The sequence below is a fragment of the Anser cygnoides genome, chromosome 17 (genome assembly GCF_040182565.1).
Source record: "Anser cygnoides isolate HZ-2024a breed goose chromosome 17, Taihu_goose_T2T_genome, whole genome shotgun sequence".
Lineage (NCBI taxonomy): Eukaryota > Metazoa > Chordata > Aves > Anseriformes > Anatidae > Anser > Anser cygnoides.
In genome coordinates this window covers 382243-397752 of record NC_089889.1, presented here as the reverse complement: position 1 = coordinate 397752, position 15510 = coordinate 382243, and the positions used below count along the sequence as shown (strand labels likewise).

The following is a 15510-nucleotide window of genomic DNA, read 5'->3' as shown; positions in this document are numbered from 1 at the left end:
TATTCCCATTCCTGAAGATCATCCCTACATTTTGTCATCAACATAATTCAGACAATACAGAATTTTTAGACATCACTAAAAGGCTGAAAAAGGATTTTCAAAAGAGTATCTTCCACTTTCAGTTCTTTCCACTTATCTTTTGTTTTTACATCAGCATTAACTTATCATCTGGACAGCCCTTGAGTATCTCATATGCTGAACATAAAGCCTGTGTAACTCTATCTGTCAGCTTGTTGGGAATTACTTTAAATGGATTCATTTGATTACATTAGCCAAGTCCCAAGTCCACTAATTAATAAAATCATTAGCACCTATTTCAGTGCTGTCAGAATAGGGGCCGGTGGGGAGGTGTGTGTGTGGGGTGCGATGTACACCTTTGCTTTACTTGCAGATGTTTTTTCAGCATTTATCATCACAGTGCCCGACTGTTCCACAGACTATTATGAAACCTTCTGTGCTGGCACAGAGGACTAACTACAGCCTGTAACGGTATTTCTCTGTGATATAATACATCTTCCGCGTTTACTGTCTAAAGCTTTGTCTACATTAAAGAACCCAGAGTACTCAGCAGCAGCACAGTTCTGCTTTACACGGGAATGAATACGAATAACTGAGCTCCATAAAATATACCCTGTGCTCTCAGCCAAAAAGGAATAGAAAAGTCCCACTTAAAAACTGGCATTAGAACCACACGGTGAACGTACATGTCTGTGAGTATCTGTATTGTAGGCTTAGTGGACAACAGAACACACGGAACTGCAGGTCCCTCAATACCCTGATTTGCTAGAAACCTCCTCTGGAGATACTGAGAATTTACACTTACAATATTGTTTTCAATTCAGTCTTTTTTTAAACTTTGAAACTTTGCTCAAATTCACAGCTCAAAACATAGCTCAGATACAGAATTCGACTGTTGTGAGGAAAGCCTGAACTCTTCCACTCTGCTTTAGACCTCCCAGAATGAATCTGTTTTGTTCTATTTAGGGTCTAGTCATTTTTATTTCTGTTCCTGGTCCCCGTGTTTGCACATACGATTCGTTCTAGCTGCTGTATACTGCAAGTACGAGGAATCTTTAAGGTGGCAATCACTTGGATTAGATTTACACCTATGGTTCTGGTTTGATTGTATGATGGTCTCTTTCCTGTTGTTTTTTGAATTTGTATGTGCCATTCTTATACATTGCACTGGCAACCCCCCCATCTAACAGCACTAGCAGCTTTTGGGCCCGCTGACCATTTGCCAGACAAACGCATTCCAGCAACAGTGTTGCCCAGGCAATCAGCACCAACCTGGCTCCAAATTGGCCCCGGCTAGACAGAGATGCCACTGTCAGGTAAGGGGAGACCTGAAGGGAAATGGAGTCAGAGGCAAGTGGCGGAAGTCCACGGGAAGACTCTTTATTAATTCTGATGCACAGGGAAAAAAATTAGCAAACTATAATAATTTTCTAAATGTCAAAAAACATACATGGGTTATGACAAAACAATATTTTAGTCACACACAAAATCTCCCCCCACATCAGCCGAAGGCCACATAATGCCTTGTGCACCGCGGGTGACAGCTGGTTATCAGTACCACCAAACAAAGGAATTTCATCTAGGTTTACACGCAGGGTGAATAAACTGCATTCAATCCCTATGCTGCACAGTTTAATGGTTGTAAAAGCAATAACTCCTCAATGAACAAAACACCTTAAACGTTTCAAAATAAGGGGGGGGAAGCAAAAGAACATGAGTACAAACCTAATAAAACAAACGACTCCTAATTTAGTACAGCAGTACACATGCACAGCTTTCACGTTTACAGCTCTCATTTTGGGATATTTTAACAGCGAAAGGCAGGAAAACTGTTAACCAGAAATGACCAGCAGCTATAAACAACCAAGGGCTACAGGAACACTAGCTGCTAAACTTGCCTTCTCGTTCTGTGAAAACTGCATCGATCTCCCTATTAACAAATGGAACAGCAGTGCCATTCCTGAGCGGTTTGTATGAGTCATTTTCTTGAAACTGCTCTGTAAAGCACATGACTGCAACACTACAAAGGCACTCAGGCCAGGCCAGCAGAAATCCTGGCTACACTCACGTGAGTATGCTGGCAACAACGACAAAATAAACTCAATCTCTGCCGAGATTTTATTGGTACAGTACTACAGCTGAAAACAGAACCTATTCCAACACGAACATAGTTTCCATCACATCACGGCATGAATAGGAATCAGTTTTTACTCAGACTAGTAAGATGTTTCATAGTTGAGATGAATTAAGCTGTCTCCAGTAACCTCCACACAAGCAAACTGGGTTGCCTAAAATCAACGTTATCTGGACACAAACAATAATGCAGAGGAAAAAAAATAACATCTGACATTGTGATTTAAGCACAACGGGTGAGCCAGCGCTGCAGAGTGAATCCTGACACTTGAAACGGAATCTTCCAGAGTCAAGGAGTCCAGCCAGCAGCCAAGAATAATATTTCAGCGGTTCAGCCGATACTGCTGTAACCATGGCCTAGAGGGGTTTCCATGGCCATAACCACAGGAGTGACTGCACATTCAGTTGAAAATAGTAAAAACAGACATTTAAAAATCCATAGCTTGTAGACATCTTAAAACGAATTTGAAAGAAGACACAGAGAAGCTTGGAAAACATACAGAAACTCCCATGGAGCTTGCCCATCGTCTCTTTATTCTGCTGAAGATACAACGACTTGAAATAAGAACTCCTCTCGCTGTAACTAATTGCCTGCTCGAGAACGATTAAAGGAACAGCTTCAGAAAAGCTGAGAAGAGACGAGGGATCAGCGACACTACGCTTGCCAGGTTCCTTGGAGATGCGGCGGCAGTGCACCCTCCGGTCGGGACTCTCTGGAGCACCGCTTATCGCAGCGTCTACCGCTCAGAGCGAGGGACGCTCTCACGCATTTCACATATGATTTCTATTTCTTCCCTGATGTAAAACACAGCATCACACATCACGCTACAAAGAAAGAAGGAGCCCTGCTGGTTCGAGCAGGTTTTTCCGAACAAACAAACAAAAAACCACGCCAGAAAACGTGTAACGGCCCACAGCCGCCGGGAGCAGGGGGTCACTGCTGAGGAGGAGCAGCACAGCACACTCAGTCTGCGAGATTTCCCCTTAAGGGAACGTCAATAAAAAGCGCTGCCAAGCGCGCTAGAGAAAGCGTCCCGCTCCGCACCGAGCCGCCGTGGCGCTGCGGCCCGGCCCGCCGCGAGCAGCCCCGTCCCACCCGCCGCCCGCACCGACGGCGCCGCTCGGAGCGCAGCGCAGCGGGGCGGCCCCTCCCGGAGCGCCACCCGCGCCGTGGCACGGCCGCTGCCCGGCCCCGCCGCGAGGAAGCCATATTAGGGAACGGCCCGCGCGGGGCGCTCCGCGGGCGCGGGGCGAGCGGGCCCGGGGCGGCGGCCCCGGGGCGGGGCGGGGCGGCGGCAGCCGGCGGGCAGGGGCAGGGGCAGGGGCACGGGGGAGCGCGGCCCAGCCGGTACCGGGGCCGGCGCCGATCCCGGGGCCGGCTCCGTCGCGGGGCACCCCCAGGGGAGCCGCTTCGCCACCCACCTTCTTCCGGGGCTGCCATTTCATCATATTTGTAGAGCGGGGACGGAGAGCATCAAGGTCGCGCTCGGGCGCCGGCGGCGAGCGCAGCGGGGCCGCAGCCCCCGCTCATGCTGCCCGGCCCCGCCGCCCGGCCCGCGCCGCCCGCGGGAGAGGAGCCGGCCCCGCCGCGCGGGCCATGGGAGCGGGGCTCTCCTCGGCCGGCCCCGCCGGCACCGCTCACGCCCGCGGCCCGCGCGGACCCGCAGCGCCCGGGCGCAGCCGCCCAGCGCCGCGTGTGGGGCCAGACCCCGGCCCGGCGCCGCCCACGGCCCCGCCGCGCACGGGGGCGGAGAGGGGCGCGGGCGACGGCGGAGCCCCCCCGCCCCGCCCCCCGGGCCCGCCCCCGCCGCCCCCCTCCCACGGGGCGGCGCCGCGGCCCGGGCCCGCGCACGGCCGCGGAGTTGCTCCGGTAATTACACTCGGGAATTAGCTGGAGGCTGCCGCGGAATTATTTCTGGAACCTGGAATTCTCGGGAAAGGAGGCGACGACAAACGAAAGCGACAGAGGCGGCGGTCACCCCGCGGCCATCCCCCGCGGCTCCGCGCCCTGCCCCGCGGGTGCCGGCAGCAGGGGGCTGCGGCGGACGGGCGGGGGGGGGCAGCGCGGCACCGACCCGCCGCCAGAGCGCTGGGCTCGGAGCGCCGGAGCCCCCGCCGCTGGGAGCACAGCTTCACGGAACCGCCGAGGGCAGAGGCAAACCGCAGGGCTGCGCCCCGCCTCCCTCCCGGCCGGGGCAGGAGACGCGCGGCTCGGACGGCTCCAAAACAAAGGCTGCGCTCCCAGCCCCTGCAGAACTGCAGCACGGCGCTCAGCGCAGAGGGGGCAAACCCGGCCCTAAGCTCGGAACGACCCCAGCGCTGTCAGGGCCCTGTTCGAACAGGAGCCCTCGGGCACGCGGACGCCGACCTCTGGCTCCCGCAGTCGCCGGCCCGAGAGCTGCCGGAAGCCGGCAGGAGCCAGGAGCGGGGGGGGCGGCCCCAGGCAGGCGGCTCGGGGGCCGGAGGCCAGAGCCCGCTCGCCTCCTGCATCGCCCAGCTGAAGGAGGCCGTAGCCCCTCTGACACTTCTGAAGAGTTCTATAAATGGCAAAATTAATATTTCAGTAAAGAAAGTAAGCGCTCAGAATCAGACCGCGTCAGTTACCATTGATGCTGTCAGGAAGAAGCTTAATTTAATTCATGAACAGATTGCAAAATGTATTGTTTTGACATGATCAACAGGAGGTTTCTGAAATTCCTCCTGAGTAAAGATAATTACCAGGAAGGAAAGCAGGAGCTGTGCATACAAACTTGTCACAGAAGGGAGCAAGCTGGTTGACTCTTAATCTGAATTCTTACTCCTCCAGTGATTGGCATTTCAGCTATATTTTTTACCTGCTTTAGAAAAAAAAAATACTGTTGACACTATTTTCAAAGCCATAGAACATATCCAGAATAAAGGCACTATAAATGCCTGGTATCTGAAGGAAATAGTAAACATTATTCACTCTTTCAAAGTCAGAGTTATCTGAATTCTTTAAAATTAAAGAAAACACTATGTGTTTTTTTTAAAAAAAAAAGAAAGGTCTGTTTCTCTTCCCAGCTTGGAAGCTGCTCAGTATGTAGCCATTCAAATGCCAGCAAATGTTGAAATAATTCTCTTACATTGGCAGCTTTCATCTCCATCACCAGAAGGAAATTCTCACGTCCATTTCAAAGTGAATTGATTCATTTTCTCCAGTAATCGGCAAAGCCAAGAAAACTCAAGTACTAGGGCTTTGTAAAGTTCAGTCTCAATCATTGGACACGTTGTGCATGAATATGAACACAAAGTGGAAGATAATGTTGGTCCATCACAGTTAAACGCCTCTCAGTTCATTAACAGTGTAGTGGCTGGAAAGTAACAATCAGCTTCCCCCTCCCTGTCGTCCTTGGCTCAAAATACTGCTTGCGTGTAGAAAGCCATGTGCCATCATTCCCTGTACAGGACTGTGCCTCATATGTCAGTAACCTAGGACAGGCTCTGTATATCTTCTCCATAAGAAACAGTATTGTGAATTCATTCTGAGTGAATGGACCATACCTCTGGAATCAGCAGAGTTTTCTCTTCCAAACATACATCAGTAATGAATAAAGATATTTTATCCCTTCCGATATTCATAAGTGAATAATAGTCAGCATTTTGGCTGGTTAGCACAAAGTCTGCTAGTAAAACGATTAACTACACCAATACTTTTCTTTTGTTCCCTTTCCCTGATTTACTGGCATTTATAACATTGGGACTGTGGAGATGACAGTCCAGTATAGTGCACCAAATACCTGTCCCTCTTCTCCTAAGGATGCTGAATAACTTAGAAGAAATATGTGTGTAATTAAGAAATATCTGATATTAGATGTCATTCTTACAAATCAAAGAAAAAATGAAAGTGTCTTCTTCAAATTAATCTGTTTCAAGAGCCTATAACTATTTGATGTACTATCTCCTTCCTTGCACAACCGTTCGTTTTTATTAACTTCTGAGTTCTAATCTCATTGCTTCACCTTCCCTTTAGTCAAGAGAACTGCATCACCAAGAAGTAACCACAGACCTCAAGCAGAAAAAAGTCCTGTTGCAGATGGTTTGGTGATCAGACTGCAAGTTAGACTAACTGAAGCGTATGAGAATTCAACTCATTCTACTCTACAGAGAGTCATTCTACAGTTTAGCAAGCAGGTAAGTCAGACAGTACTCAGCAGGTTCATAAAGATTTAGAGTAACAACTTGATCTTACGAAGTCTGAAAGATGCCTGCATTTTAGCAGTTAGCAAGACACCAACACAGCAAGAGGGATGTAGATCAGGCTCCTAATGGACAGGTCCCTAGGCAAATTCATGAAGCATAATAAAATCATTTTATTTACAAATTTATTAAAGCGGCTTTCAATTCATTACAATGATTCTGTTTCCATCACATAGCCTGCCCCAAACCAGCACACTGAACACACATACCGCATCTTGCATTTGTTTGAAGACAGATACACCACGCTTGATCTGAGCTACTACAGCTGCCAAACAAGTGTGGACTACAACAGAGAAAAAGTATTTCAGAAACTCCTCCTAGACTTGGAGATGCCTAGAAATTAGTAAGAAGGCAACTCAAAGCGTAGCAATAACTGTACTGGAGCTCTGAAAAGAATCTCACTTCTCTAGAGTACCAGAAATCAGTAAGTGCTAACTCATGTTTAGACATTAATTTATGGCAAATTCTTATGCAACTGACAAGCAAAATTTATTTCCAACCTCCACACTAAAGGTGCTTTGGTCTCAGTCTCCAATTACTTTCTTTATATAAGAAAGATGTAATGAACTTCAACTGAAGGTGCTGGGGTCAGTTAGCATTATCATAGTACATATGACAGAGAGTGCACAGAAAAGCACAAGAATACAGTAGGCTGGGAAAGCAATACAAGCTTCTACAACATTTTTACATTTTTGCACATCATGCTTTCTTTATCTGCTTTTGGTCCATCTACATTTTGTTTCTATTGCATTTTGCTACTGGCCTATAGCATTTGGCCCTGTTCTTTTGATAATAAAGATTGACTGATTGTTCTACACCGTATAGCAGTAGCATGGATCATTTTCATTATTAGGTTACCTGGGGTTTGTATCTCAGCAGCTGACGCTCTTCAAAAGACTGCAAATCACTTTGGAAAACACTTTGTTTAGCCAGGCAGAAAAAGCTCTTTTCACAGGGGTACATTCCAGGCTAAAAACCAAGGACAAGGCTTTGAGAAATAAGGTTAATCTTATCTGGAAAATTCCACTGGAATTTTCCTTCCACAGGAAGGAAGCTGAGAAAAACTGGTTGCTTAACGCTAATTAGAGAGTTGTAGCATGACCTAGTTTAAAGAGATGCAGAATTGGGATGAACCAAAGATAAGGAAAAAGTCTGCAGAATTCTATTTATTACTGGCAAGTGCATTCATTAAGCTGGAGGGGCAAGGGAGGGAGCTGGCCACCCAAGCAGAATTTTCTGGGGGCTGCAGGTGCCTGTCACTAATTACAAGTTATTCATTGGTACCCTGAAATGATCAAATATATCAATACAAGATTAAGGCTAATCTTGTTATGATACAGAATCCCCTCTCAAGTGCTGGTACCTGAACTAGAGCCTGTAGGGAATGGACTTTTGCACAGATCTCTCTTCCATGCTAGTCACAGGGAACAAGGGACATGGAACGGTCTGTTTCTTTCCTTGTTACTCATCACCCAGACTTCTAGACACACTTTTTAAAGTATTTTCTTCATAAAGTAGGTCTAGTTTAGAACGTTATTTGCCCAACCCAGATCACTGACAAGCAGAAACAGATGAGGTAGCAAGAGCTCCCACCAAAAATTTGCTTGCAGTGCAGAAATGAACAAGACATGTATATGCATTAAAAAAAAACACAACTTATTCTTAAAGGCCATACACAAATGCATGTGTCTATTTTCCACCTCATTTGGGGCTTCTGCCCCCGAATTAGGCAGTTGTCTTTTAATGGACCAGGTCTTGCGATAAAACTCCATCCCTTTTATCCCTTCTGAAACAAACGGGACTACGCACTTTACGACACCTTTTAGAACTACAAATGAGAGCCCTATTCCATGCCTTGTATCACAGAAAAGAGAACAGCACACTGCCCTGTTTCATCATCTTTCCTTTCACAGCACAGCAAGAGACTCTTCTGGCATCTCCGTTGTGAATGTACGTATTTATGGATGCATATCTATACATAATAGATAGAGAAGCTGCAAGGAAACGAGCATTATCACAGATTGAGAAACAGAGGCGGCCTTGATGCTGTGTAGCTATGGTTCAGCAATAGCTAAAACACTGGTATGTTATCAACACTATTTTGGTCACAGATCTAAACCGAAGCACTGTATGATCTGCTATGAAGAAAATCAACACCATCCCAAGCAAGCCCAGCACACTCAGTGCCCAACACCTCAACAAAGACTGTGCATATAGAAAACAAATAATTTACAGGTTTCCACACGAGGAACTAGAAAGAGTTCTGCCTACACCAGGGTGAGCCTCTTATTAACAGAATAACCATTCAAACTCATCTGTAGCAAGGGCAAAGAGCAACAAAACATGGAGAAATAACTAAACTCACATGGTATGGCACCCTGATTCTTCAGAAGCACACATTTATGCTGAAATTTAAAATATTCAGAAATAAATACGGGGGGACAAATCCATCTTTATTTGCATGGGAAAAGCTAATTATTTACTGAGGAAATTCCAGATCAAGAAGCTTAAGGATGAAGGTTTCAGTCACAAATAGAAATTTGCTGGCTAGTGCTGTTTTCATCAAAAGAGATGCATTATTTAAATGTAATGATGTGCTGGTAAAATATTTATGTGATAGTCTCATGGAAAAACATGTATTTCTATAGTTCATTGGGTAGGGAATATATTCTAAATTTTAACTGTATCTTACCAAGGAAGGTGGTTGCTTTTTATCTGTTAATTGTGACTGTTACTGGCCAAAGAAGCTTCAGCTGTGTCATTGTATGATTCTGACCAGAAAAAAAAACCCACACACATTTGGGACCTGTTTTTAATTATGACTTCCCCTTCCTTCTTTCCACAGCAAGCACAAGCACTGCTGCTATGGAGACAACTATAATTTGATCAAGATGTGGGTCAAAGTAATACCTGGGGGGGGGGGGGGGGGCAAAAGATTTACCAAATATATCCTCTTTGCTATCTGACCTCTCTTGGAGAAAGGACTTCTACAAATCCTCCCTTGCTGACTTCCATTACCATCTGCTGTCTCAAGTGAGAAATTCAAGGAGCAAAATAAATCACCTGTAGCTATCTAGCACTTGCTTCATATCACAACAACAGGGCACCTGATCACCTATTGCATGCAGAGTTTGGCATCTTACAAAGGAAAGGCTAAGTTACCACCTCCTCAAGGATGTTTTTGCAGATTCCAAAAGAACGTAGCTTTAGGTTGAGGAGAACTCCCTTCTACATCAGAGCACTGAAACCGTGCCTTATTTTACATGACATATATTATTTATTAGCGATAAAACAAATTGTGCAAGAGGCACCTTCCTAGTCTTTCATAATAGTACTTTTTCTAAAGAATCCACAACACTACACAGAGAGCCAGGAAGGGACGTTAGAGGAAGGAAAGCATTATCTGGACATACTCAAAAGGTATTGATGAAAACTAGGGCAGGATGGCCTTACACATGCCAACACCCAGTAACTGAAGTGGATTCACACTAAGTCATTGCTGTAATTCCAGCCAAGTAGTTAATATCAAAGAAGTAAATTTCATGACTCAAGTTGTAGCATTTAGATTCTTTCTAAGCAAGGACAAAATCCAGGGAGCCCAGACTTTACATTCATCCCAGCAGGACCATCTCACTCCACCTTTTTCCTTGCTCATCTTTTTCCTTAGAACATAAGCTGACGGAAATGTTGTTTATAAACATTGTCATAAAAACAACTGTTTTCCCTTAAACCTTTGAACTGCTTTCTCACCTCATATCATTATTTATTAGGATGCTTTAAGACTTGTAATCAGTTTAGGTTCCTCTTCCCTCACGTTTCCTGAGTGCCTGTTTCCTAATGCTGGAGACACATGGGCCATCTGACCAAATTGCAGGTGAAAAGAACTAGCCAGTGTTAAGAGCTTTTGCGCTTCTGCCCTTAAAACCGAGATTCTTGTAAACACCTTGCTGACTTCAGGGTTTTTTTCCTGACACCTGCAAGCTGCAGACCCTGATTCTAGGAGACCTGGATTCTAGCTGTCAAGTGGCTTTGAGCACAGAAAAGAAAAAATAAACACCTACGAGGAGGAGAATGGTAATAAAAAACAGATGTCAAGGAAATTTGCTGTTTCTTTAGCAACACTGCTAATTTGATCAAAAGCTTTACAAATACCGCTTGACCTCATTCAGATGAGGCTTCCGGTTTAACCTGCAGTGCTGTTCCAGAGTGGACACAGGCAGGAGTAGCTTCCCTGCACTGGAAAAGCAGAAGCGTCCTGTCCCCATGAAGTTAAGTTTTATGGGATTCTCCTTTTGTACAAATTAAGGTGATTAAATAAATAAAAACACCAAAGAAAAATTTCAACTTACGCTCTAGTTCGCCAAAGGGGCTGCAGGGCAGGGGGAAGGAGGAGGAGGAGGAATAGACAGGGGGGAAGAGCACACATGGGAAGGAAAGAAAACAAGCACGTCAGAGCAAGAGACCAGGCGAACGCATGGGCATGTTTGCCTGCCTGTGCACAGCTGTGGCGTGTCCACGCGCCTGTGCTTCACGGCGCTGCGCAGTGCCGCCTCAGCCAGTGCTGATGGACCCAGAGGGCTGGCAACAGCGCTGTGCGGCCGTCAGCAAGGATCCGATCAGCGGATTCACAGGAAGTGCGGTCAGGTCGAGGAGAGGAAGACCTCACGCACGGGGAATTTAGAAACAAACATTTTTGAATTTAAGTAGCTGAATTCAAAGACAACCACAATTTCGTTCCATGTTCCAATATTCACAATATTCCCTTACACCTCCCGGAATTGTTCCCAAATGCTGCAGTTCTGTGAGGAAACGCTCCCATTTCACGTGCTCGTGGTTTCAGAGAGGACGGTTTTGTTCCTGCACGCAGAAGCTGCTCTCTCTCGTTGCCAGGCAACCCCAACCATACTGCAGGACGTGCATTTTAGCCATCAGCAGTTTAAACCATTACCGTTTATTGAAAAATACAAATTTTAGAATGAAAACAGACACGGCTAAACCGGAAAAGCATACTCTCCTTTAGCACCTGGATCACTTTGTGGGAACCCTGGAGGCTCCAGTTTGTCGACAAGCAATAAACCACAGAATCACCGAATGGCTGAGGGTGGAAGACACCTCTGGAGCTCATCTGCTCCAACGCCTGCTCAAGCAGGGCTATCAACAGCCACGTGCCCAGGAATATGTCCCAGGCAACTTTTGAGTATCTCCGCAGACGGAGACTCCACAACCTCTCTGGGCAACTTGCGCCAGTGCTTAGTCGCCCTTTCAGAGAAAAAGGGCTTCCTGATGCCAGAGGGAACCTCCTGTGTCTCAGCTCATTCCCGTTGCCTCTTGTCCTGGCACTGAGCACCACTGAAAAGAGCCTGGCTTGTTCCTCTTTGCACCTTCCCTTCACGCATTTTTTGACACTGACGAGATCCCCCTGAACCTTCTCTTGCCCGGGCGGAGGAGTCCCAGCTCTCTCAGCCCTCTCTCACAGGAGAGATGTTCCGGCCCCTCCCTCATCGTCACGGCCCTTCGCTGGCCTCTGTGCAATATGCCCACCTCTTGTACAGGGGAGCCCAGGGCTGGTCCCAGCACTGCAGGCGCGGCCTCACCAGCGCTGAGCGGGGGGACCTGCTGGCAGCACTGCCCGAATCACAGGAACACGGATGTCGCACAAACAATAGGAATCACAGGAATACAGGTGTCACGCATAAACAGTAGGCTCATCCCTAGGCAGTGCCTGGAGGGATACCACTTCTGCTTAAATCATAAATAAAGTCATGAAAACTTCAGTCCTATCCAGTGACGGCACATGACAGCTTTACAATGAACAGCTGAATAGCAGAAAATGGGATACATGTAAACCCACACAGATTACAGCACGTTCTACCTAAAATGCTGTCGTAACCTGAATAAAAACAGAGTTTGCCAACCGATTCAGAAGATTCGGAGTCCGTGCTTCTGAGGGTATACAGCACATGATGCAATGTGACCCCATGGCAGAGTTAGACAAAGCGGGTAATGGCTATGACCTTCTTTTATTTATGGCACTTAGTGCTTACCAGTCAGGGCACATTCAAGTTAGATGTTACTTCAATAAATTAATTCATGTCCCGAGTTTGTTTTTCCTCCACTACAATTTACATCATATGTGCCTGTTATCCTGCCCTGTACTAAAAATAAATTGTATTTTGATTGCATTTTTGCATTCAACAAATACGACACTTAATGAAGCCCCTTTAAATTAAGATATCTTCATGTCATGATTCTGGGCTGCTCTAGCATCTACCATGGAGAAAACAACAGTATATACTTTTTGTCTTTGCCAGATGGAAGTTCAGAAAAACCACAATTTTTGAAATGATCAGTGTACAGAGATTATGTATGAACAAATTAGCATAAAGTCATCCATGAGGAAATAATAAAGTAGAGAGGAAAATTAAAAGAGGCAGGGGAACTTCTTCTATGGACAAGGTCACATTAGTCCAGCTGCAATATAACCCTATCCTGCTGCCTTGCATATCTAAGAATGAATAGGTCTTCAGTTACCAAAGACGCAACAATTTCATCTTCAAGGTTGACAAAAAAAGGTAAAAAAAAAATTAATAAAAAAAAGGTAAGCTTTAGAGTTTAGAGAAGCCATGATCTCTTTTGCATAAGTCAACTTTCTGCTGTTATTCTTCTGTTGATCAACAAGTGATATAAATTATTGCTTTTATTTCCCACGATCCTAATGAACCCCCTTTGCCTGCTTCTTGTAGCACAACTTAAGCATATTTGTGTTAATTCTTTCCAGAGAACCCAGCTGCAACTTAAGTTTGTTTATATGCAGAGAGTAGTGAGATTGATAATCATCTTACTCTTCACTGTATGATGATGCTTGGACTACAGTTCTGAGACAAACATTTGCTAGAAGAGGAAGAGATTTAAAAAAGGGTTTGTGTAAAAATGAAGGAACTCTGTGCCTGAATATGAAAAAACACAAAACAGGAAAGCAGACAGCTGTTGTACCTTCAAAGAAACACCAGCACTGTAGAAATACAGATCCACAAATATTCTAGAAGAATGAAAACAACTACCCAACCCCTAGCCATGTTCCAAGTGTGAACATTTTTAATTATAGTTTGAAATCATATGCTTGCATAGACACTGCTCCCAAAGGGGTGCATTCCAGACATATCTGAAAATGACAAGAAGAAACTGAAAAACAAAATGAATTAAATGAGCCAAATTGCCAGCATATAACCGCAAATATTGTGCAATGCTAACACACCTTGGGAGACGAGGGAAAAACAGAACACTATAGGAAAGAAGAATGAACTTGGGGAATTCCTTTGCTAGTAGGAAGAATCTTAGCACGTTACTGAGCAAGACAAAGATAATTATACAAAAAGAAGTGACATTACAGAACCGCAAAAATACTGTGTTCACTAATCAGTGTTTTAGAACAGCGGAAGTTTTAATAAGGTCATGAATTATGAAAAGCTAGAAAGGAAAATGAAGGGATCATTTAAAGAGAATAGTCACGAAAATAAAGGTGGGTGGAGAAAGAATAACTGCAGTAATTAATTTCCTTTAAAAAACTCAACTAGCTGCATAGTGAAATGAACCATCTAATTTACCAGGAGCCACAAGAGGCAAGGTCAAACAAAATTGTATTTCTTCACTAGAGCTCCACCAAGTTCAGCCTTTTATATGCTGCTGAAGAAAATTAAGTATCAAGCCTCAACCTACTCAGAGACCATCTCTTTTGTGGGTAGATGTTTCAATAAGGCTTCCTGAAGAAATATTTTCAAAGTGTTTGCCACTGAGGGAAAGGACAAAGAAGTCTGAAGCAGACAGGGCCAAACAGTTTGCGAAGCAACCTATCTCATGGCTATGTACGTCAAATATTGCCTAAGATATGGTCAATTTCCTAGGCGTACGAAGTCCAACACAAACTGCTTTAACAAATACCTTTTCTGGAGCTTACAGGGGGAGGAAGTTACAGAGTTTTGTGATGCTGCATAGTTCATCCTGCCTTTCAGGACACAGAACTTCAGAGAAATGCAACACAACTTAAAATTCTTTTTTATTTTCCTCTAACAAGGCTACATAATAAAACTATTGTATTGTAAAGGATCTGTTTTGTCAATTCAAAAATTCTCTTCTACACAGTGGAAATGGAAGTATGTTACAACTCCTATCTTACTCCTGAGCCCTGAGATTTTCAAGAAAAGATCCTGTAACAGTCAGAAACAGCACTTATAACTCTCTAAGGAGTGTTCTCCTACTGATTTACAATGACAGACAGTTCTACTGCTGAACTTTCTTGTAAAATGTGGAAGAGGAATTTCATTTGCGTCTGTTCACATTTTCAGTTGGGAATACATGAATAAGATATGTGACACAATTCATCCATATTCAGTATCATCTTTTCACCAAACCATAGAGTGTCGAAGCTATACAGCAGCCCTTTTCTATGCTACAGCACTACGAGAAAGGAAGAAAGGAATAAACTTACCTTCTGTACAGTGACAGAGTTTCTACAGATAGATAGCCAACAAGCTCTCAAAGAAAAAAATCAGATAAATCTTTAGATGGATGTTCAAAGAGCAGTTATTTCTTTAGGCTACAGTTATGTTAAAAATAACTTCATTGTCACGTCTGAGATAATTTTATAAGTAAGAAACAATCTTGATGTGCTATAAAACTACACAGCACCGCTGAAATCGCTGGAGCAGGGACAGCTTGCACTCTGAGGGTCTATACATAAAATTCTTGCTGCTGGAGAAGTATACCCAAATGGAGGTTTAACTCATACTGTCCTCATTACTGACACTACTGTCAGCCCAGACATTTTCACAGTGTCTACAGCAAGCAAACCTGCCTAACCCTACGGGGTGCAGTGCATCCCAACTCTCACAGAGCCCATTCTTTCCAGAAGGAATATTTCTATCGGATGAGTAAATCTAGGTGTAGTCTACTGCATTCACCATCATGATGAAGTGTTTCTGATGTGTTTTTATGTAACTTCACTACTTTTCACCATAAGCTTAGAAGAACTCATCAAAATAAGAACCTAAATAGCCAGTGACCATGTCAAGATGCAATTAGTTTTGCTGTAAAATGGACAGGCCAGCATGCTACATCACAGAACATGTATTCAGAACCTGACTT

The 15510-nt window shown here is 44.8% G+C and overlaps 1 protein-coding gene across 4 annotated transcripts in view; it reads right to left on the bottom strand.

Moving 5' to 3' along the window:
* The window catches only part of TTC28 (tetratricopeptide repeat domain 28), a 167366-nt gene that overhangs the window by 113012 nt on the left and 38844 nt on the right, over positions 1-15510 (bottom strand). Inside the window, exon 1 of one of the 4 annotated variants that reach the window (XM_066978784.1) lies at positions 3574-3876. The exons of the other annotated variants lie outside the window; for them this stretch is intronic. Coding sequence (XP_066834885.1) covers positions 3574-3600 — 27 coding nt within the window. The 5' untranslated portion in view covers positions 3601-3876. Of the gene's footprint in view, positions 1-3573; positions 3877-15510 lie in introns of those variants that run through there. 4 annotated transcript variants of the gene reach the window in all.